General features: G+C 32.4%; 1 protein-coding gene across 2 annotated transcripts in view; it reads left to right on the top strand.

Moving 5' to 3' along the window:
- The first annotated feature begins 14,573 nt into the window (after positions 1–14,573).
- The window catches only part of LOC106120649 (synaptotagmin-10), a 44,983-nt gene continuing 33,225 nt past the window's right edge, over positions 14,574–26,331 (top strand). For both annotated transcript variants that reach the window (XM_013316015.1, XM_013316016.1), the window contains exons 1-2: positions 14,574–14,644; positions 19,608–19,832. In XM_013316015.1, coding sequence (XP_013171469.1) covers positions 19,727–19,832 — 106 coding nt within the window. In that variant the 5' untranslated portion in view covers positions 14,574–14,644; positions 19,608–19,726. The remainder of the gene's footprint in view (positions 14,645–19,607; positions 19,833–26,331) is intronic.

Below are 26,331 nucleotides of genomic sequence, written 5' to 3' on the forward strand. Positions count from 1 at the left end.
CCACTGCCACTGCTCCCACCATGGCCATTGTGACCACCACGGTCAATGTGACCACCACCGCCATTGTGACCACCACCGCCATGTACCAACATCGTCTGAGACTCCATCAGGCAATGTTAATGACGCATCGACCATATCCAAATCAATATGTTTGGCTTCCATTCAACCATCCACTAGCGGTACACCTACGTACGCCGCGATACTACAACCGACGCTATACAAAATTTAATGTGCATCAAAGATAACTGAAGAATTGCTAAAATACAAAAATCTTGCCTTATTAAAGCTGTAGATTTTAAATCGGAGATTTTCCAACTTCATACAGAGACAAAATTAAAATGATCTTAGTTATTTTAAGATTTTGGCAGTGGATAGTGATAATAGTGGCTGGCAAGGAGTCGCGGTATTGACATTGAACATTGTGATGATTCCGTGTTTGAATCTGACCACATATATAATAAGTTATGTTAACAATATTTAAAGAATTATGATTTACTTGTACCATTATTCTTGGTACTAAAGTGAAGCACTTTCTCCATTGCAGTTTTTATGTATTTCTGTACTCAATATTCATTGTAACTAAAAAGGTTTCCTTTAATAATTGTATCAAAAATTATCTTTAAAATCACTGGTGAAAAATAAAGCATGTAACTGATTTTTTTTATTTATTTTATTATTTCATTATCCTAAGAGGTCCAAAGACAACAGGTTGTAAAAATATGGTTTGTTAATTTAACAGATTATTTGCTCGATTTATGTAGACATTTGTAATTTTTTTTTTCGATTTAAAATAGTTTTTTTGTAACACTACATTGTGAAGTTTTAGTGCTATATTTGTAATGCAATAAATACTATTTAAAATTTAAGTGAGTGGACAATGTAGAAATTAAGATTTTTGTGGATTCTTGGATGATATATAAATTAATAATTTCACCCACGTGTTCTATTCACGGAATTTTCTTCTCCAAAATTGAATTTAGTTCTAGATTTAATGTACTTCTGAGTCCTCTATTTCTTGAAATTTTCACTCGAGTTTATCTAAAATAGATTTAATAGAATTAGTATTAGAATATAAGATTTTTGTGTATGGAAATATCCATATTAATTGACACTGATTCTAGGATTTAATTTAATAAGATAATAAATTGATATATGTAAATATTTAATGTTCTTTTATTTGTCTCCTTTTTAATTGTTTTCTTAATATATTACGAAGGACTTCCAAGATACTAAGCTGGTGAAAAGGCAATTTTGGTGAAAAAACAAATCGAAAATCCATCCAACGTAAAGTAACAAAAAAAAAATAGTTTCTAAAACCTATTTTATTCAAACCCCTATTGGATGATTATCTCCCTCTCTTTTTCCCACTCGCATAAGGTTAGCCACCACATTACAACTTTTCGTCCTAATAAATCTGTTTTCCGTCATATCAGTCATCATTCCCCTGATCATGTCAGCTTTTACGTAATCCATATATCTTCCTTTGCCTGTCATACTATAATAATATCCATTCACATTCGCATTTATAAGATGCGAATGTTTGAATGGATGGATGGATATCAGAAGTGTCTCCAAGAACACATAGGTTATTAATTAAGGCTTTTTTTCGCGTGGACAGTGTGGGCTAGTTATTTATAAAATATTTAAATATTAAATATAAAAGATAAATTATTGAGTTATTTTTGTTACATGCTGCTGAAAATATCACGTGACTCGGAGCACCAATCAGAGCGCTATGATTTCATTCCGAACTTCCTGTACGGTAACAACTGTCACAGTCAAGTTCAAAGTATTACTGTTGAATTATCTCTCTCAATAATAAGTTACAATTATAATTTTACAATTGTTATTACAATGAAGATCTTACCGAAGATTGAATCTCTTAATTTCAAGGTGGAAATTTCTTCGCTAGAAAGGATTTATCGCAGCGGCGCTTAGAAACATTAATATGTAAGTACCTACATATAATTTCGTACTAAAAATTTATACAAAGTAGACTTATTTTAGAACATAACTCAAATATTTGGTTGCATGTTAACTAAGAAAAAGTTGATGTTAAGTTACAATAATGTAGTTAAGTAATCAAACATACAATCCCATCGATTCATATCATGAATCTGACTTAAATTGAATATTATTATTAACTATATGTGAAATTGGAAAAGTTCCCTTACATATTTTTTTGATTTTTAATATTTTAACATATTTCTATTGACAAGACTGTATACGTAGAATATTTACATCTTACTTTATACTAATATTATAAATGCGAATGTTTAGATAGATGTGAGGGTGAAAGGATGGATGGATCTTTGTTTAAAGGTATCCTGAACAGCTGCACGGATCTTGCTGAAATTTGGAATAGATGTAGATCACAGTCTGGAAGAACAAATAGGTTACTAATTGAGTAATTTTTGTAGTAATGCCGTGCGAACAGAGTCGCATGCGACTGCTAGTATACCATTAATAGTGTAAACAATATTTGAATTTGTCATCAATGAATTAATTTTGTGTAAAATTATTGAATTTTTTCTCAAAGTTTTATGTTATTATAATTTCATTATTTATCTATTTACCTGCGACCTTTTAAAACAATATTTAATATAGTATAAATAATGAAACTGGAATATTCTCAATCGTAAGCTGTTTCGTCGGGTTGGTATTATAAATCAATAACTGATAACGACTTTCCCCGTCCGCCGTCCTTTCAGAGTGAATTCCTTTGATCAAAGCTTATTACTAACTGCACCAGTCTGGCTTTTAAATAAGCCATTTCGTAGTCTCTTTGCTAGAGATTCCGTAATATTAAAACTATATTACTTACAAAGCTAAGACAGGTAATTAAAAATGTTTTTGCGATAGTTCCAATACGTAGTATGTAAAAAAAACTTTGAAGTTGGGAAAGGATGAAAATCTCATAGGTAATATGCGAGCATTAATAACATGTTTAATTCGCAGTGTAACTGCAAAAAAGTGTCTTAACAGACAGACGGACGGACGACAAAGTGATCCTATAAGGGTTCCGTTTTTTTCTATGAGGTACGGAACCCTAAAAACAAAGTAACGAAAAAGCTTAATAACATAACATAAAACAAATATATCGTCGATATTTTTTGAGTGGATCTTTTTATTTTGTCTCAAAAAACATGACGGTCATTCACAGTGAATCAATTTTCGCATTTCACACCGCGGGACGACAAATTAATATCTGTCATCTCGTGTTTGATTGAGGGTCACAAAAAAACATTTGCCCAAGTGAATAGATATTTGTTATGAAAATATTTTCTTTTATAAAGCGCTTTGAGTGCCGTGGGAAAATATTGAATTTGAAAATTTGTTAAATTCATTTTGAAAACATATTGTCCATTCACGACATTTTTGTCGTCTGGGTATCACTTCAAACGCGTAAAAAAATTTTCACTACCGAAACACTTATAAAAACATGTTTTCATTCTTCATCAATCATTTAAAATAACAAGAACAATAATATGTTTTTGTATTCACCTTTGGGCAATTGAAACACACGGTAACGTATAGGTACAGAACGTAACGTAATTACTAAAGATCATACCGACTAATGTCCTTGTAAAGTTATCCGATGTTCTTACGGTGAAGGAAAACATCGTGATGCAATCTGCACATAACTGCGATGCAATTTAAAGATATATGTAAAGTCAAGTAACCTGCAATTGGCGAGTGTAGTTGACTATGGCCTATTCACCCTTTATTTGAGGATTCGAGTCCCTTAGTGGGGACGTATAGTGAGCTAATGACGATGATACCGACTATAAAGTCTTATTCCACTGTTATTAGTTATATGTAGCGGTTATAAGTTACACTAAATATCTAAGCAAACTTTTAGGAATTGACCTCAATATATTTATTAGACTCAATGTTAGCGAACTCGTGATAATATTATTACTAAGATTGGTACTTAACAAGGCGATCATGTGTTAAATGAGATATAGTGTTTGCACGAACCGCCTCCTCGGATTAAGTTTATACTAAGAGCCTAATTATCTAGTAATCTAGTCAGGGTTTAGTACGGTCATCGAATTTGTAATTCTATTATTCCTTTATTTGATTAACTGATTCAATCTAAATGTTATTCTTATATGACCTTAAAAGATAAAGGCTTTCCCCGTCTGACAATTAGGGTAATGTTTTGCAAGCGTATGTAAGTTTGTTTTTATGTATATGGGTTTGTAAATTCCATTGTGACTAGAACATAAACTACTGAATCGGTTTAATTTCAATTGAAGATTTTAAAATGTTATTTTAATATGCAGACAATAGATGGCGCTGTTTAATCTATTAGAGCCTGTCATTCAAGTTTTTTGGTTTTTAAAAATTAAGGTTATGTTATTTATGAATATGATGTTGCAATCTCTACAATTGTTTAACATTCTATTGAAGTTAAAGTAACCTATTATTTCGACGTAGGATATTTTATTTAAAATCAATACAATATTAGCAGAAATCAATACATTTAACAGTGGTAGAGCCCGCTTTAACATCTTCGCACGAATTGTCCCGGCTCGCCCGGTGAAATACCACGACCACACAGAGGACAGGCGTCAAGTGGAAGCAATTCCGCGTTTCGTCTGATGAATGTGTGTCCCGGAGGCATAATTTAGTCATCTTTACCTTCCAACCCTTTTTCTTATAAGGAATAGATGGGAAGTGGAAGTGTTCTTTCCGGATGAGAGGATGCATGGAAAGGGAAAATATTTTCTTTCTGTGCATCCTCTCCTCCGTCGATTTAAGGTAGGCAACGCATATGCAATTGCGTATGTCTATGGGCAACGCTCACTTCGTTATTTCAGCGATTTCAGGCCGCTCGCTCGTTTGCCACCGTATGATATAAAAAAATGAATATTGCCGTTCCATTAGCTGTCTTTCTAACCTGTATTTCATTCGTGTAATCTTTCTCACTTTACTAATATCTTTTTATTTCAATAGAAAAAAATAAAAAGGCAACAGACAAGTTGTAATGGAATAGTCTGAATAATTATCTCTTGTAATCCTTTCATTTTTATATTAACAATATTTCGTAAGCTTTTGATCAGCTTATTCTGTTGAAACTTTTAACTTTTTGACATTGTGATGTAAATTTATGGTAAAATAATCGCATCTGAACTTTTAATTCACAGAAGGATTAACCTTTGGAAGTACTTTTTATAAATCTCCGGATTATCTGGATAATGTTAAAATGTTTGAATCGGCAGTGGAAATATCACCTTTATATTTGTATAAACCAAGACTTTTTTGTACTAACTTAAGGTGCGTTTCCACGTGTATTTTGTAAATGTGTATGGATTGTGAATGTTCAGTGATGTAATTTTTATTTCAACTTGTGATCGAAAAGAAAACATGTCGTTAGTAAGTTTTCTTAGATGTATAAAATTACTATAAATATATTTGTCATCCCATCGTACTTCCTACTAATATTAGTCGGTGGTCCTCCAAACCGCTACGACTTAGGGTCCTTCAAGAAACGAGCGTATCACCATCTCAGCGGCCGGCAACGCATCTGCGGTTCTTCTGGTACCGCTGATGTCCATGGGCGTCGTTGAACACCTCGGTGTTCCCGCTGCTCGTTTGCCCCCTTCTGTTATAAAAAAAATATAAATGCCAATGTTTAGATGAATGGATGGATAGATGGATGTTTGAAGGTATCTCCGAAACGGCTGAACGGATCTCGCTAAAATTTGGTATAGATGTAGAACGTAGTCTGGAAGAACACAGACTAATTATTAAGTTTTTTAACTCCACGCGGACAGTGTCGCTGGCGACAGTTAGTATAATCATAAACTTATCATAAATAAGTCTCAAAACAAGCGGACTGATAATTTCCACGACATCTTTTATAAAGAACCGAATTATATAGTGACTTCATAAGAAAAGAAAAGCTTGGAGCCTTTAAATGTAGAGATTAAGTTGTCTGTCCTTACGTCTGTTGAACAACGTCATTAGCCGTTTTCGAGAACATGGATTAGGGATACGGCGAAACGTCTTTGTTGTATTTATAAACTAGCGTTCGCTCGCGACTTCGTCAGCGTATAATTTTTAAAAAAAGCCTCCTATGCAATTCCCGCGTGCATGTTAGCTACCTTCCCGTCGAAATCACATCAAAAACGGTCCAGACGTACTAGAGTTTACCCACAAGAAACGCTGCCTTCCGGACAGACAGACGATAATTTTGAAATTTTCTTTTTTGCTACAGCTCAATACAACATGTGTACAAAAATATTTTTTTATATTACATAAAGACACTCCAATTTTATTTATACGTATAAAATATCTATTTAAACGCCGCCGAGATAATCGCTATTGTTTTGTGGGGCTGTCATAAAAATATCTACACGTTTTTGGTATTAAAGATTAATTTATTTTTATGAAATACCAGCTGAAAAGCGTTGCAAGGGCAAAGCAGAAATAATGTTAAAAGTATGAGTAGAACATACTAAATATGTATGTCATAGTGCAAGCAAAAAAATCATTTAACGTGTGTACTTCATGTTCTTATTTGGGATCCTAAGAATACCATAGTTTTCGGGGCCGGTTATAGCATGGGCGTGATTTTTAAATGCTCCTTTTTTGGTGTCGGGGGAAATCTTCCAAAGATAGGGCTTTTTAGTGTGGCATAGGCGCCGCGGTCGTCTTTATCTCTCCCTACCCTAACGACGCTACTATCAGTTTTCTAGCTACGTTTTATCATTCCTAATTTCATCATCAACTCTCTAATTGTGTAATAAAACGATAACGGATACAATATTAACAATTATTACCTGTAATAAATCATAAGCTGACAGTGAGTACGCCAGCGCCTCCTTGCTGTTTGTTGGAAATTTCAAATGTAAAGTCGTTATCACGTAGATTCTTTGTCGGTGTTAATTAAAATGAACGCTTTTAATTAAAAATCACTTAACGTGGTTTGAACTTTAATAAAGTTTTACGTACAAATAATTAAACGAAAGATATTCGTTCATTTTACAGACATCAATAGATTAGTAACCGAAAAAAAATGAATATCGAAATATCTAACCTTAGCGCTCCCAAGTGTTCTAAGACTTGTATTTATACACTGGCTCTAAAAAAAGTTAAATAGTAGCCTATGTTTTATTCCAGGTTATGTTCATTATCAATGTCAAATATCTACGAGATCCATGCAGCCGTTCTTGAGATACCTTCTAACAAACATCCATTAAGCCATTCGACCATACATCTAAACTTTCGCGTTTATAATATAATATTATAATAATAAGATATCCTTTTTTTTAGTAAAACAAAGAGCTAAATATGTATTAATACGTTAACAAAATATGTATTAAGAGCCACAATGAAAACCTACTGCATGTTTGTATGCTATTTATGACCTTGAAAGTCAAGTAACTTCTGTAATTTTAGAACAGATTAAAATTCCTTCTTATTCCCAAATGTTTTTGTATAAGTTTTTCGACAGTGGAAACTTCAAAAAAGTTAAGTTCATTTTAAAATATCTCAAAGATCGGTAAATCACGTGAAGAGTTATTGTGCTCAGCGCACCGTAGAAACTATCCGCTATCAATCATTTCCAATTTACCGCAAGCTTTCCTCAGGTCAACATAATTACTGTTATCTTTGATATATCGAAGATTAGTTTCTTTTGTTACATATATAAGTGTCGAGATTGTATCGAATATAAAAACATTTTAAGTTACAGATTTAATGAATATCAGATGGATTGGTATCAGATTTATTTTACTACTAGCGGCCGACCGCGACTCCGACCGCGCGGAATTAACAAAACTGAATTAGTAGCCTATTTCTTCCATACTATGTTCTACATCTATGTCCAATTTCTGATATACATACAGCCGTTATGAAAATACCCCATAACAAAAATCCGTACATCCAAACATTCGTATTTATAATATTAGTAAGATTATTTAAATAAGTTCGTGTATGGCTACCTTTCGTTGGCTTGTATACCATGATAGATTAAAATGTTTCTGAATTAATTATACAAATCTCGATCGATACGATTTCATTACTTTTAAATTGATGTTCGAAATTATCTTAACGCCTACGCTTTGCTACGTAACGCCTACGCCTTCAAAGATAGTACTCATTTCGTCTGAAGTAAAATAAGTCACTTAACGAATTGTAACGTAATTAAACTTTATGTATTTTACTCGTAAACTTTTATTTGTGTACAGATAATTACATTTTACTGTGAAGAGTCGGAAAACATCAGAGAAGGCACGTCTTGAATTCACAAAGTTTGTTGCCGAATTGGAAGGGAACTGAGAATTTAATTATGGCTAGTAAACGACGTACGCATAAAGTTTATTTTGATAATAAATGACGATTTCGCCTTAGAAAAAGATACAATAAAGTTAGAATAACCAATTAATTAATCATATATTTAAACGATTCCGTGTTAAAAAATAACTAATCAACGAATTTTCACATGTTTTCAAAGTATTTATCTCAGTCGTAGAACTTGAGGATCGGTGGCTCAGGGATTAAGCACTTGATTTGAAATCTGAAGGTCCTGGGTTCGAATCCCGCCATGTACCAATGTGATTTTCGCTTTACATATGTACATTTATTCTTACGTTTTTAAGGTGAAGGAAAACATCGTGAAACCTACACAAATCTGAGAAAAATTCAAAGATAAGTGTGAAGTGAACCCGCACTAGACTACGGTGGTTGTTAGGCCTAGTTTACCCCTGATTTAAGAGAGGATCCGAGCCCCTCAGTAGGGAAGTATAGTGAGCTGATAATGATGTACAAATACGAGGTACTAAGTTAAAGTTTTACTGATAATTTCTATGCTTTCAAATTGTCCCTATGTCCACCATTAACATCTAGGTATCAAGACAATAAAACAAGTACACATGCTAATAATAAACAAGATTTATTTAAACGTTGTGTATATGAAAGCCGAGGCTTTATGGCTCACTTTATAAGGCTCTGATCTCAATCCTCTAGGTGATATGAGGAGCGGTTTATGGCTGTCGTGAGTGCGTTATAAAACCTCCACTGACCCACTACCTCGTTATGACTCGTAGACATTACTTTCTTTTCAAGGTCAAGATAAACATGCTACGTAAGTACGTTATTAGATTACACATATAAATAATATTAACCAGACCTCGGTGTGTACTAGATGTCGCTCGCGATTTTTACTTTGTGAAATTAAAAAAGCGGAGTTAGAGTTGTTTACTAATTATGCGTTATTCCAGTTTGTAGTATGTCTTTGTTCCCAAATTTCCTCAAGTTCTCATCCTACCTAAACTTTTGTATTTATAATATTAGCATGATAAGAAGAAAGTATACGTTTCCAAATCCTTCCGATTTAAATAGGTTTTTTTTTGTGGAAGATTCAAAATCTAAAACTTCGTAGGGCACTTAAAAAAGCATCCCAAATATTAATTTTACTTAATGATTAATCTTACTAATATTATAAATGCGAAAGTTTTGATGGATGGATGTACATATGTTTGCTTCAAGGTATATCCGAAACGGCTCAACTGATCCTGATGAAATTTTGTACAGCTGTAGAACATAGTTAGAAAAAATACAAAGGCTACTTTTAAGTTTTTTTTTAGTTCCGTGCGGACGGAGTCGTAGCTAACAGCTTGTCTTAACATAAACATAAAAAGAAAATATTCAATTATTGGCTAAATATAAACAAATGAAAAAAAAAACAAATGATATGTTAGAAAGTGCTTTTATCGCTCCAACGAACATGAAACGTTCTTTGAGAAAGAATGCTTTAAAAAGTTTCGCAAATAACAAATGTCTTGCAGTGGCATTGCTAGAAGTGTCATCTTTAGAGACAAAGTCTTTGCACTTTTAGCTGCAGCTTAGAATTAAAACTTAAGTGTTGGAATATTACTTAGTGTATGTATAATATAATTTTTAACTTACTTGCATTTATAGTATTTTTTTTTTATAGTTAAAAATACTTTGACAATTTTTTTTTTAGATTAGAGACGTTTATGTAAGTATGTACATAAATTGGTTATGTATCTATGATATAAAATATATATAATAATGATATAAGTGCAATCGGTGATGTAGAAATGTATTTTGACATAAAATTTTATTTATTTAATTTTTACGTATATACATTTGGAATTTCCGACAGTATTAAAGCTTTTAAGCTATTGTCCAGTCATGCATACAAAGTCATACAAAGAGGAGAGCTTTACAACTGAAAGCCCCTTGATATCTTTCATGATGAATTCTTGACATTGAAAATTTTTGAATTATAAAACTTGAAAAAAAAAATTATGCGACTCTATAATCCCCTTTAAGTTACTATTTAGTAAGTTACTTAAGTTTATTTTTATTGTATAAATAAGCAGATTTGAATACAATAATACAAAACGGCAAAAGTACATTTAATTAATTTATATATAAAAGAGACGAAAAAGAAATATTCTGTTAGAAAATTTCGAAATACTAATCCCATTTATAATGATTAATTAATTTCTCAGTAATCTAGCTGTAAGATTATTTTAAATATTTTTTCTTAATTAATAAAATATTTAACAAATATTAGAAAGAATAATGTATTTTTAACCATAGTATGAATGTTAATATTCAGGAATACTGTAGCAGTTTTTTTTTATTTATTGTAAGTAATAATCTTACTTATAGTATGAACTGGCTATCGGCCGCGACTCCGTCCGTGAGGATATATAAAAAAACTTAATATATAGATAAGTTAAATAAAAAGCAGCTCTTTAAGGCATAAATTCGAAAAAAAATGAATAAATATTATAGTATCCTATGTCCGTCTTCTGGCTCTAAGCTACCTCCTCACCAATTTTGAGCCATATCGGTAAAGCCGTTCTTGAGTTATAAAAAGTGTAACTAACACGACTTTCTTTTATATATAATATATAGATGCGAAAGTTTAGATTGATGGATGGATATTTTTTAGAAGGTATCTCCGGAACGGTTTAATGGATCTTGATGAAACTTGACACAGACATAGACTATAGCAGGTGGAGTTGCGGACGAAAGCGAAAGCGTGCCCGTGACTTTCCGCCATCATGCGTAGGAGGAATAGAGGGGTTTAGTGGGTATGCTTCCCATCTGGATGAGAATCCCACATAACTACCGTGACACACCCCTCTGGGGCACGGAGTATGCATAAAGCATTCCTCTCTAAAAAAATACATAGACAATAGTCTTGAAGAACATGTTGGCTACTTATTAAGTTTATTTTTAAACACCACGCCGAAGGAGTCGCGGCCAACAGCCAGTTTCGAATATAAATTATCTTAAACTAAATGAGTTACACGCCAGTTTAGTATTTGAATTGTTAATACTAATAAAATATATATGCTATAACTCATCTGCGAGAAACCATCTTGTTGCAAACTAAACTCAATATGTTAACGTCAATGAAATCTGCGAGGAGCCGCTTAATAGAACAATATATTGGAGATGCAATTCCTCTTCTGACATGTTCAAAGTTATAAAAAATTAAATAAACATCAACACATCATTGAATTATGTCACCCTAGTTATAAAACTGGTCCAAACAAAGAAATTATGAGTACAAAAAAAACACTGAATCTGTAAATTTCGCATATACGTTTATTTATAAGAACTCACTTCTCTTTCAAACGAGCAGAATAATGTGTTCATCAACGCCCATGGACATCAGCAATAACAGAAGAAAGACAGATGCGTTGCTGGCATTTGACATGGGGATACGTTCGGTTCTTGAAAGATCTTAAGTCGTAGCGGTTTGGAAATACCGCCGAGGACAGACCATTCCACAACAAACGACTAATTAATTAATTAACGGTATTAATCGACTACTTTAAGAAGTGCTTAGCTTAGTACTAGTCAGATCATCGTCATTCAATTGTTATTTTTTTAGTTTGAGTAATTCTTTAACATTATCTGTGATAAACTGAACGTAACTAATTTTAGATAGTAAATTTGGGGTCAGTCAATAGGGACAAACAAGGAAAGCGTTTAGGTTAGAGATACGTGGCCGCCGCGGGGTAAACCTAACCTAAAAACTTAATACGTGGGTGTAACGCGAAACGGGTCACGCGCGTGGGATCTTAAGTTATACGTTACTTATACATCATAAATATCGCTTTCTACCTTTTTACCTATGTAATTACACTTATGTTATACATAATTGTGTCATTATTGTTGTAGATAATAGTAACCGTTGGTTTCTGAAAACAAATTCTCTGTATAAAATATATTGCCATCCCTGCCATCTTTGACAAAACAGACACAATTTGTTTTAAAAGTCTTAGCTACCCACAGTAAGACATCGCACAACAAAAAGTTATTAAATTTTCTAATTCTTACAATGGGTTGGTTTCTAGTAATAAAAATTGCAGTAATTAAAAAGGAGAGAAAAGATTTTTTTTGTTTCTAGTTTGTTATCGAACAGTCTGTTAATACTTTATCACGGTTTTGATTGAAGACTTTGGATGTATTAATGAAAAATCAAGGCAATAGTATGGACTTAACGTATATGTACGTTAGTAAATTAGGGTCTGTCAAGAAGCGAGTGTAACTCTTTTTAAAAGGTTGGCAACGCAGATGCGTTCGCAGTGTTGTGGAAGTCCATGGGCGTTGATCATCTCTTTGTTCTCGTTACTCGTTTGCCCTTAATTTAACCTTAAGTCAATTTAATCTTACCTTTATAAGTCTCAAGATATTCTGAAATACATGGAAGAAAATGAACGTATTTGTTGACAATGAAGAATCGTTTTCAATCTCTTACGAATGATTGGATCGTATTGGCATACGTTGAAAGGCTAGCCGGGTAATAAATTGTAAAGGTGATTGAGCTGAAGTAAAAAGGGCGAGACATTGACATTGATATAAATCAGATATCAGAAATCAATTAGCGTATGATAGGAATCGATTTTATTTAGAAATGGTATTGTATTTCCGCGTAATGTACGTATTCAATTTTATTACGCATCGTTACCTCAGTAAATATCAAAGTAATCTGAACTCTAATATAAAAGGTAAAAGGTAAATTATACAATGGCTATATTTTAATCAAATAAGTAATTTTCTTCTTTATAAATACGTAGAAGACTTGTTTCAAACTCGAATACACTGGAGATTCTTGTTACATGGTACTCCGCAGACAGTCTTCATTTTTTTATAATATAAGGCGGCAAACGAGCGGACACCTTAAATCGCTGATGTAGCGAAGTGACCGTTGCCCATAGACATACGCAGTTGCATATACGTTGCCTACCTTTAATCGATGGAGGAGAGGATGCACAGAAAGAAAATATTTTCCCTTTCCATGCATCCTCTCATCCGGAAAGTCCCATCCTTTCCTTATTAGAAAAAGGGTGGAAAGTGAAAGAGAACTAAATTAGGCCTCCGGGACGGACACTCATCAGACAAAACGCGGAATTGCTTCCACTTGACGCCTGTCTTCTGTGTGGTCGTGGTATTTCACCGGGCGAGCCGGGACAATTCGTGCGAAGATGTTAAAGCGGGCTCTACCACTGTTATGTTGTTAAGACTTTTGTCCATTTATTAAATCAAATAAGAAATAAATCTTTATAGAAGGAAGAATTTTATTGTAGGTAAAAATTATTAATTTCAATAATAATAAAATGTTGCCATAGTAAATTTTAATAATTATCATTTCAAGGTTTTCTTTGGATCATAGGTCATTCAACTATCTATTGTAGATATTTCGTTATAGTAAAAAAATAAATAAAATTCGTTCTAAGGCGTTTCGTGTCTAAAGAATTTGAGTCTGGAATACGAAGTATTTCATCTTAGTCTATTAGATGCCCGGTGTGATGTTCAGTGCTTAATAAAGTTTTCTTTATGAAATGGACGTTCTTATTTTTTTTTTCTTATTAACACAGAATATTAAAAGCAAATATGTTATAGAGAAATTAAATATTGTCAAATTCTAAACATAAATTATCAGATGTTAATGATTTTTGATAAATCAGGCCATCGGGCTGACATGGCCCCGAGACTAAACGCAGAGCCCAAGATAACGCGAACTGGCAGAGCACTGTGGACGCCCTCTGTCCCATTACGGGGACATAGGACTTTAAGTCAAGTCAAGTCAAATGCTTTTTGATTTGATGAGGTATATTTTGTATATTTATGTTTTTTTAAACATGTTTTCATCCGCCATATTGTGTTGATGGTCTTTGTCTCGACTCACTAATTACGTGAACCAAAAACTTTTTTTTTATATATATATTATTGGACTTTTGAATACTTTTATACATTTCCCTTCTTTATCTAAGTCCAACGCCCTGTTTACTAATGATCACAGATACAACACATTGGATTGAAGATAAATCGTGTTTTGTCAAAACACTGTCGCCACGCCTTTTGTATAAGGTTAACGACCTCCCAAGTTATAAAGGGCAATCTTTTACAAAAACAATTGAATTAAACTTTTGTCTTTGAAATTATTGTATGATAAATGTAACCCCATTGGTATAAAACGAAACAAGAAATTATTTCTGTGCATTTCTGTCAAGTAAACGAGTTAATTACTAATCTCTAATGCCATCTTTTTCCAGGTGATTGCTAACAAAAAAAGAGTGACGAATCAACTAGACCTTTAAGCTTCGAAGTTGCGGACAACAGCAAGCTTCACAAAATGGTAAGTACCGAAATAATTAAATGAAAAATTTATTGTACGCGATCACATTACTCGATAATGATACTTCGTTAAACTAACCTTTAAAGGTTTGAAAGTCACATACAAACACTGTTATTTCGATCAGCAACAATGTTTATTAAATAGCAAATTAAAGAATAAAACGTTTTGTACAATCTTTAAATGTAACCCCATTATAAATGTTCAATTGAATTGAAAATATTGGTCACAAAACTTAACTTATAAATAAATTTTCGACTTACTTTTTTTACTTAACGCTCGGTTAAGAGTTCAATTATGTGGTGCTAGCTGTCGCTCGCGATTCCGTTCGCGCGGAATTAAAAAAAAAACTTAATTAGTAGCCTATGTGTTCTTTCAGATTATGCTCTACCCATACGCCAAATTTCATCCAGGTACATGCATGTTTGGGAGATACTTTTTAACATCCATCCATCTAAACATTAGGATTTATATTAGTAAGATCTATTTTAAAGATGAGTCATAACTTTTAAATTATCTTCGTCTAAAAATAGGTTTTAATGTATTTTTTTTAACTAAATGCATTATCTAGATGTTTGAACATGACGTACCGAAAAATAAATGAAGAAAGTCTTTTATCATCATTAACAAATTAAGGGTTTAAACATGTCAAAATTATTCAGTATATAAAAGATTGTAACTTTTTCAAATATATTACATTATCTGGTTTATTTAAGAAGATAATTTGGATGAAATTCTTACTCATGACTTATTATTTTTAATTCGCTGATTTTGTAAAATCTCTTTAATTATTTCACACAGAATTCTGATTAAGTAAAAACTAGCTGTAGACCGCAACTCCGTCCACGCAGAATAAAAAATAACTTAATAATAGTAGTAGTAGGCTATGTGTCCTTCCAGACTATTTTATACATCTATACCAAGTTTCAGCAAGATTCGTGTAGCTGTTCTGGAGATACCTTCAAACAAACATCCATCCATCTATCCATAAAACATTCACATTTATAATATTAGTAGGATTATTAATCTTTTCCAAACGACGCTGTATATTATACAATAAATATTTCTTATTCTGCTCCAATAACTTTAATAGAACTTGGACAATATGATATGTAACGGGGAGTAGAGACGGCGACGATCGAACTATCCTTGAAATAAATAAGCACCTATATGTAACCTTCGATTTAATAAATATATACATATGTAAGTCTACATATGAAAATAATGAGAGCATCGGTGGCTCAGTGGTCAAGCACTTGACTTGCAATCTGCAGGTCCTGGGTTCGAATCCCGCCATGTACCAATGTGTTTTTCGATTTTCGATTTACATATGTACATTTATCCGACGTTCTTACGGTGAAGGAAAACATCGTGATGCAACCTTGCACATATCTGAGAAGTAATTCAAAGATATGTGTGAAGTCAACCAACCCGCATTTGGCTAGCGTGGTTGACTATGGCCTAATCACGCTTAACTTAGGGTAGGCTCCGAGCCCCTCGGTGGGGACGTATAGTGAGCTGATGATGATGATGAGTAGAAATTAAAGTTATGTGTGAAGTCAACTAACCCGCACTGCGCCAGTGTAGCTATAGCCTACTCACCCCTAACATAGGGTAGGCTCTGAGCCACTCAGTGCATACAGTATAGTGACAATGATGATGATAATGATTGTTAATCGTATTTATTAGAAAGTAAACTGCTAATCTCTTAGTACGTAAGTAGGAACCCTTCCCTAATCCAGTTAATAGTATAAGTGGTCCTCACATGACTTAAAGTCCCATTTCTCCGTTGTGGTGTATAGTGCACCATTAGTTTTTGAGGCTCATATCATCACATTACATCTAATAATCGTCATCATCATCAGGTTACTATACTTCACTGAGGGGCTCGAAGCCTACCCTAAGTGAATAGGCCATAATCAACTAAATCTAACAATAATAAGTGGTACTATACAATATAAAAATGGTCTAGAAAGTATATGAAAGTAATCAATCGATGCGACTTCCCTCAAAGTATCAGATCGGAAAAATTGATTCTATTATTAATCGAGTTGCTCAATCTAAGTTTGTATTGTTAGACGACAAAACTTTTTTTATAGAAGGTCTCTATATAGAACTTTTGAACAATCTTCTAATATAATGTCAATATGATTTTGTTAAATGTAAAATAAATGTCTATTAAAATTGAAACCTTTGTTTTTGACGAATAATTTTCAAAAATATCATTCGGTTTTATACAATGAACGCTATCATGAACACTTAGCATAAAGGGTATTGATATTGGCAATTATCTTGGCAGCTCAGAACAACGTACGAGTTGTTGCACAGAATACCATTAAGAATTGTGGAGCGTTATGGTATTCGGGGGAACGCGACTGCGCACCACGCAGCTCAAGGCCAGCCGCCAAGATATTTGAAATGATATATATTTTTAGTTAATCGGTTGGCGGTTTTCATGACAAATAATTTAAACTATATCTTATTATCTTAATAATATCATATATTCGAATGTTTTTAATGGATTGATGTTTGTTAGAAGATACCTTTAGAGCGGCTGCATAGATCTCACTAAAATTTGGAATAGACGTAGCCTATAAGAACACATAGGTTATTGATTAAGTTTTTATTAAATTTCATATGTACGAAGTCGCGGGCAACAGCCAGTACTTTATATATGTATATTATAAAGGTTAACATACTAAGTGCAATAACCCCCTTATTTGCGAGCAAATGTTGTGAAATGTTTATTTTATGAAGCGACTCATTAAAGCTTTTAGCCACAAGAATAACTTCTCGCCATACGCATGTTTTATTACGGTCCAGTGTTTTCCAATACACCATTCTTTTATACGATAAAGGTTTACTTCGTAGGTCGATGTGCTTTTTACAGTTAAGTTACGTAACACTTAGCTGCTACGACTTTGGTAGACTTTATTGTTTAAATAGCTACGTTATGTATGAAATTGTTATATTTTATATAAATTAAATAAACAAGCACTTAATTACTATTGTAATGTACTGATGTGCTCTAAAGTCTGCTTTTGAACGTACTTACGTCTTAATGTACATACTTTAATTTACTACGTTCCAAGAATATTTGCCTATTAATCTTACTAATATTATAAATGCGAATGTTTGGATGGATGGATAGATGGATGGTTGTTTGCAAGCTGTATGGATCTCTTTGATATTTGGCATAAATGTACAGGTCGTAGACTTCTTATTAAGCTTTTTTAAAATTCGGCGCGGACGGAGTCGCGGGCGGCAGCTAGTATTTAATAAAAAAAAATAATAGAAAATTGCTACTAATTTAAATAATTCCTATTATTGGTTTTGTAAGAACCAGATAATCTTAGCGATTTAAAATTTTAAAGTATTCTTGAATAAGAATTAGAAATGTAAGAAGTCTTATTGATTGCCTTTGTTCTACTGCAGAGCTAAGCAAAGATAAAGTAAACAAAGATTAAAATGAAATTGCAGTTCTTGTTAGAGAATTTAATTCAATTGTTTAAAAAGGGATTACTAATCGTCGGCATTTTGTAAAATACTTTTCATTACAAATCAACTTTTGTGAAACAATGCGTAGCAGTTCTATCGATAATGCTATTAATCTTTACTACGAGTTGTAAAATCTTTTTTTTTATATCATAAGGTGGCAAACGAGCGAACGGCCACCTGAAGTCGCTGAAATAGCGAAGTGACCGTTGCCCATAGAGATACGCAATTGCATATACGTTGCCTACCTTTAATCGACGGAGGAGAGGATACACAGAAAGAAAATATTTTCCCTTTCCATGGATCCTTTCATCCGGAAAATCCACTTCCACTTCCTATCCTATCCTTATAAGAAAACGGGTGGGAAGGGAAAGAGGACTAATTTTGGCCTCCGGGACACACACTCATCAGACGAAACGCGGAATAGCTTCCACTTCACGCCTGTCTAAGCTAAAGTTTAAGCTAAAGTACAAAATACTGTCTCTAAAATGACATATAGAGTTGCTGATTTGATCTTATTGCGCCACTCAGAGATGCTAATTCATCAGTGATCCCGTTAGTGTAGATATAAACCAAGATATCAATGATAAGGAGCATGGAGTAATTCTTGAAAAAACTTTAAGTATAGCCATTAAATTCATGAACTTATGTATTGGTTTCTAATAACAAAAACACTGTATAAAAAATATCGTCATCCCTGTCATTATGTTTGACAAAACAGAAATGACAATACATGAAAAGGGAGATTTTGGGCTAAAAAACCCACCGTAAGTACGACAGTATTAATGTTATGGGGAAAGTAGTTATAACAGACAAAAAATATTTAAGGATATTTCCTCTTTATTACTTATTTACAATTAGAAATTTTGAATTTATCCCTTTTGTTGGCAAATTACAACTTTATTTCTATCAGTTAAAATAATACAACGTTATCACCCTGAGGTAATTTATACAAATGTAATGATATTAAATTCATGTTTAATTAGCACAAAGTAAGCAATGCTAAATGTACACTTGTGTACAAACAGTTGTCTACACGATGCATACTAACATTAATTACGACACTACCAACTTACACTTCAAACGTAACCTTTCAAGTTTCTAATGCAAATAAATGATGATATAAATTGTACGTAAGTAAATTTAGCCAAACATAATGCAAATATACATACCATTATTTACAATGATACAAATTACATTACCATAATATATAGTTTTTGAAAACATTTTCGACGGGTGTTTCGATCGATCGATCTAATGGAATTTTCTATTGAACCGATTGATTATGCACGTATACAATATCGTTGGCACCTTTATGGTTTTCATAACGTGGAAAGTTCTTTTTCTTTTTAAAAATGTTGATTATGTATTCAAGTTATGCAGGCACTTTAATAATTATTTCCTTACTGTTTAGTTATGAAAAAGAAATGAATTTTAACTATATTATATAGCCTAAGCTTTATCCTTGTAGCGAGTTGTAGCCGACGTAGCTGCGTAGCGCGATGTAGCAGTGCTACGGTAGCACCTGAGCGTCTACGGTGTAGACTGGAGTGTACGGGCGGATCATTCGCGCGCAGACCGCCGGCCGCGATGGGCGTCCCGCGAGTTGATAACAGTGCAGCCGAGCTCGAGCTCGAGCGGCCCAGACCCCACCTGTTGATCGTCGACGACTCGAGAGATACGCGTGCAGCTGAAGGTAAGTTAACAATATAACAATTAAAGATCAACAACTTTTTTTTAAATAAATTACATTAAATTAACGCGGTTTATATATTGAAATTAAATTATTTTTCCGTTTTTTTTGCGTTTATTTAATTTTTTTCTTCAGAAAATGTGTATTTTTTCCACGATTTTCAAAATTCAGTAGCATTATTTAATATTTTCACTTTTATTGGTTTATGATTTTTATTAAAGGTTTTTATTGTTAAATTTTTCAAAAGGTTTAAAAAGCATAATTTTATTATGAGTTTGGGTATCGTTTCGCTCCGATGAAATTCACTGAGCACATTAAAGAAATAATGGTGCAAAAATTATTGAAACCTAGGTTTATTCACATCAAATTAAATAAACACATTAAAATTACACACTTGTTATAGTGGTCACATATTTTAGGATATACAATATAATAAACAGTAACTCGATAGGAAATTGTAATTTCTTTTCTCATAAAAAAAAAACTAGATTTTTTTTATTTAAGACCGAATACAAGTTATGGGCATATTTATCAAGTTTATTTTTTATTGGTGATATTTGAAGACTGTTTATAAATTTAAAAAGCTTTTATACTACTAGAACTCTGACTCTGTCTTGAAGGCGAAAGAATCATTTGCTATTATTATTATTAATTTATAAAATAAAATATTGTGGTTGACGGATAATATTTTCGTTTATAAATTGTGCAGCTTGTCCGCTTCACAGGGTGGCGCGGATAATTACACACTGGACAAGGTCTGTAGTCAGACTCATGGCCGGAATATTATCAATATTTTATATTTTACCGTTTAGTTTCATGTTTCGCGTTCAGCTACAGTTATTAAATACAGTTAATGTTTGAAATACTGGATATATCAAATTTTAAAACACCATTTATAATATTAAACTTTTAATAACTGAACAGTAAATACTTTTAATATTAAAATGCTTATGAAAGATTACAGGATGTTCTTTTATTATTGCAAAATAAATATTTTTAAACTTAATAAAAAATTTAGTTAATCGTAATCTATTTTTTTTAACTGAAATCTTAGACTGTCTTGTGTTACTTTAGGATGATTATGACAGTTATTTTACATTTTGACAAGCTATTTTTTAGCTATTCAAATTATTTATTAAAGTGTTTATTTGATATAGTTTAGATCCAGTTATGTAAATCACGACAAAATTTTCCTTTTGTAAACAAGCAAGTTAGAAATAGTCACTGAAATTTTTCCGTCTGATTCAGTACTACGACAATTCGGTCTCTTAATTGGCAGTCTTTGGTAGCCTCATTTCGAGGGCTAACAATGTAAATTCTCTTTAACTTCGTGACGGTAAGCATTATGCTAGGAGTTACGCAGTCCCGGAAATATTACGGCTTTATGTTTTTTTCCGGATGAAAATGGCTTATTTAATAAACATAAGCAAGTAATCTTACATCTATTTGTATTTTCTTTTTATTTTGAGTTTGTATATGAGTTTTGTTTTTTTTAGATTTTTGTATAAATGTACTACGTTTTAGTGGCATTACATGAAAGTAATTTTAATGTGAAACCCAAACAATAAAATTCGTCCTGTTAAATGTATTAAGTTAAAAAAAGTATTTCTGTGGAATGTTTTTTTAAGTTGCGAGTTATTTTACTAAAAGATGTATTAATAAGATATTTAAAGTTACATAAATTATAATTAAATAAAAATTAAGGACGACCGTTACGACCTTTTTAATTTGAGCAAAATTTAAAGTAAATTTTTCTCGATTGACGAACAAAATTAATATTTTGTTACTAAGCGAACGGAAAAAATAAGACTCTTTTACAGTTGAACGATTTTTCCACCGCCGTAGAATTCTGATCTAATTATTGAGTTATTTTATATAGATTTTACAGACGAATGCTTTGAGGATTTCATTAAGGGTTATTAAACATGAATTTATATTTATGCAGGAATAAAATCGTTTCGTAATCAATTTACTCTGTTCTTCTCAAATATACAGAAGAAAATATGTTTATTTACACATGTTTCGCCAGTGGAAACTGACAGTATAAATTTTTTATTCACTTTTTCGCTGTACTAAAAAATAGCTAGTAGCCGATTTCCAGACTTACTGAATATGTGTAAAAAATTCATAACAATCTGTCAAACCATTTCGGAGTAGGACGGTAACTAACATTGTGATACGAAAATTTTATATATACTCGTAGGATACTATCGAAAATAAGGATAGCATTATTTTTATTACATGGCTTCCAAATTGTTTTGGCCACTGTAGCACAAAATCTCCGTGTGATTTTTTTTTAATTCTAGCTTATTATTTTTACTGCACATAGATATTCATTACCCAATATAAATTCAGTAATCTCCCTAAATACAACTAATTGTCTAGATAGCACTCCTTGATATTGAGATTTATTACCTAATTCGAATCGCCGTCTGTTTGTGGCTGAACCAAGGGCGTTATATTTCACGCTGTAGTGAAAATTATTCGATATCATATCGTAGATTCCACGAAAGCGGGGGCGCGGCTGCCGTAGCAACAGGATAGCCCTCTACGGCCAGAGTAATATTGTTTTTAAACGGTATTTAGATTACTTTGTTTGTTTATTAAGTAAAAGATTGATTTTTAAACTATTTAGATGGAAAATGATTATCGGTATTTTTATACAGAAAAGTTTCTTTGTAAGTATATAATAATTAAATCCAATATATCTTTTCCTATATATACATAGTAGATTATGCGTTTGTTGTTTGGCAATAAGTGACAGAGAAAGCATACGTTTTATTGAAGAAGACATGACCTTAATTCATGATTTTCAAATAGTTCTCAAGTAATTGACGCACAAAGAAAGCGACGCAAAAATATTTAATATAAATGTTGGTACAAAATAAAGAAAAATATTCTTTGAATAGGAAACGAAATATGAAATAAAATATTGCGTAAAGAAACAATATCTTCTGGAAATTTATCTTCCTAGTCTAGACATTTGTAGGTAAATTACTTTTTTATCGTTCAAGGGAAACAATTCATGACTACGCCTACGCTACGCGGGTCTACGAGATTTTAAAGTGTTTTGTTTTTTTATAAAATTTGTACAAACATATTCGGCAATCGTGTTTTTATCTCAGTGGTAATAGATTGTGCGCCTATCAAATATAAATTAAATTAATTTTACAAAACATATTCTAAACAATTTCTATTACAAAATAAGTTTAGTAAAACACAAACTCAACAAATATACAGAACATACAAACAAATATTATTTCCATTTGATGCTTCATTTCACAGAAAACAATTTGAAATATGTTTATTTAATAATAAAACTTTAATGTACTTCAAATGGAAACGAAATTAACATTTATCGAGAATTTAAATGAATCGTTAATAAATATACTGCGGCAAATGCTGACGGATGAATTGTAATCCCAGAATATGACAATGTATGGAAATGGCTCATAAAGTATTGGTTTACGAGAAGTTAACGTAGATTTAATGATTCGTCGAATATGATTTACTTATTCAATTATTCATGTTTACATTCATTAATTTAAGAGAGACAAAATGCTTCAAAAGTTTTTATATCATTTTCATTTACAATAGACGTTGTAAATTTTATAAATCAATTGTGAAGGGACAGATTTTAAAAGTAAAATTTAACCAATGTAATAATAGTATAATAATCACTTTTGAATCTGTATTTTTACGTATTGTTCTTATACAGTATGTCTTCGTTATTACCGTTTTTATAATACTATATATAATATACAAGATTTCATTAACATATAGTTAAAAAAAATAACATATAAAATTGAATATACATTTGCAATGATCAGCTATTTGCTCGCATGTATTTATAGAAGCACACCGGATGGTACAAGGTCGGAGGCTGCGCGGGACCTGGTCGTGACCCGGCGCCGGCGGGTCAAGATCAAACGGAAGCGGCGGATGTAGCGCATGCGTATAGCATCTTAATCGCTCCATTGAAGATAAATTCAACTCAACAAGGCTATATATTTTCATATGGTTCATATCATTGGCGGATTCAGGCTTTTGCTACGTTAACGTATGGCAAAGTATGTTGTATATGAACCCTGAGACTTCCTCTGAGGAAAGGTCCCCAATACTACGTGGTTTCGTAAAAAAGCTTTGATATATCAGAAGACCGTTGTCGTTTAATAACTTCGGCACGTTTTTTGAAACTAATAATAAATTAACTAAGTACTCCGGGTGATCAATAGCCCAGCGTAGAATATTTGAATACTTTAAACTTCAAAATTGGTATAGCTATAGGCTAACAGTGGTTACAAATTAAAACGTATACTATATTCTCGTGAAATTACCCATGTCACTCGGGCAAAAAATCAAAGGTGATACGGAAGTTACACGGAAACAAGCGCAATTCATTGTTGTTAAAGCGCGATTCACATCAAAGTTTGTTTATGCTGCAAAGTGAGCTCGCGGCGTTGTGTTTTTTTTTATTCGAATCGTTTTTGTTTTTATTTAAACGCCTTGTTTTTTAATTATTTTTTATTAAGTAGGTTTACATTATATCAGTAGAATTGTAGCTTGTGTAAAAATGTAATAAATAAAATAACATATGTCTGCCTCATTCTTGAAATGATTAAGAAAAACCATTTTTTTTCGTACTAGACAATAGACATTCATGGTCAGACGTCTTTGACTAAAAACTATGAGTTACGACGTGACAAATTATGTTTAAAGTGAAGATGTATTACTTGAAAATCTATACTTAAATAGAAAGATGGAGTTTATTAAACAAAAACAGTTATTTAAGTTTCGGTAAAAGTATTAGACTCAGTGGTTATTTAAATATTGTTATAAGAAAATTCTATAAAGGAAGGCCACCAAAGAAATGTTATCAATAAACATTCCGTAAATTTAATACTTAACCTTGTGGTTGCCGGTTGGCAACAAAGTCGTAAAGACACTTTATATTTATTGTTGTTGGGCGTAGCAGTACAATTCTTCCATAAACAAGTTAAGGCTCCCTACAAACTTTTCTGACGCCGTGGCAATACTGGAGTTATTTCTTGATAATTAACTGTCTCATTAACAACCTGGAACTTGGAATGCTATTGAATCAAATGGTCTTTGTAGAATTTTAACGAGATATTTATGTAAGACTAGCAGTCGCCCGCAACTCTGCGCGGATTTGAAAAATACTTCATAAGTAGGCTATGTGATCTTCCAGACAATGTTCTACATCTGTGCAAATTTCTGTGAGATCCATACAACCATTCTCGAGATACCATCAAATAAACATCCATCCATCCATCTAAACATACACATTTATAATATTAGTAAGATCTTTGATTTTTTTTCTAAGTTATACTTAATAATTAATTTTCTTTTACTATATTCAAAGAAAAAAACACTTTCCAATGTAAAGCTTAATTTCAAAGTATAGACTTCAAAGTAAATGTAATTAAATCTTTTCATTAAGTGTTATTTGCCAAATACTTTATGTTTTTGTTTTCGTAGTAAAGAAAATAATACAATGTTACGCCAAAGACATATGTACATCGTTAGGCACATAATACCGTCTCGTATTGACTGCTGAAATCCGACTTATCTTTGTAGACAATCTTATTTGAGCCAACCTTTTGTTTTGTTTTGACTGCATTATTATTGTGATTTTTCTTCTGTCTGTACAAGTTTATTAATTATGACAAATTAATTTTTGTCATTTGACACGACCTGATGTTATATTTTACTAATATTATAAATGCGAATATTTGGATGGATGGATGTATCGATGGATGTTTGTTTGAAGGCTAAAGAACGGTTGTATAGATCTAACATAGTCTATAAGAATACATAGGCTACATTAAGTTTTTTTATACCGCGCTTAGGGAGTCGCGGGGAACCGCTAGTATTTTATAAAAGACCAAAGGATCTTCTTGAATAAATAAGTAATTAAAAATACTTGGTAAAATTATTACATTAAAACAAAATAGACTTTTAAATCAAGGGAAAGGATTAAAGCTGTAACTTTTTTACACTTCTTTGCTGAATAAAAAAAGAAGAAAACTCAGGAATGCGTAAAGCGATCAAAGGAAAAGGTAGGTTTTCGCAGAACGTTTTAATGTTTAATAATTTAAAGGGGCAAAAGTATAAAATATCTATTATATACATAACTTACAAATATATAATATTAAAATACACACAAATCATGCCTGTAATTCCATTTAGTGTAGGCAGAGAACGGACCTCCATGTGTTGTCGCAAAACCTCCGCAACACACCTTAGGCATTTTCGGTACATAGCGGGATTTGAACCTAAGACCTTTTTTTTCTGAGGGGAATGCTTTATGCATACTCCGCGCCCCGGGGGGGACGCGGTAGTTATGTGGGATTCTCCTCCATAGCGGAGGCATACCCACTAAATCCCTCTGTTCCTCCAACCCATCAGGACGGGACCACGGGCACGCTTTCGCTCTCTTTCGCGGCCAAAATCTAACCTAAGACCTGCCTTACAAGTTAAG

This window comes from Papilio xuthus, unplaced genomic scaffold (assembly GCF_000836235.2).
Source record: "Papilio xuthus unplaced genomic scaffold, Pxut_1.1 DF826949.1, whole genome shotgun sequence".
NCBI lineage: Eukaryota > Metazoa > Arthropoda > Insecta > Lepidoptera > Papilionidae > Papilio > Papilio xuthus.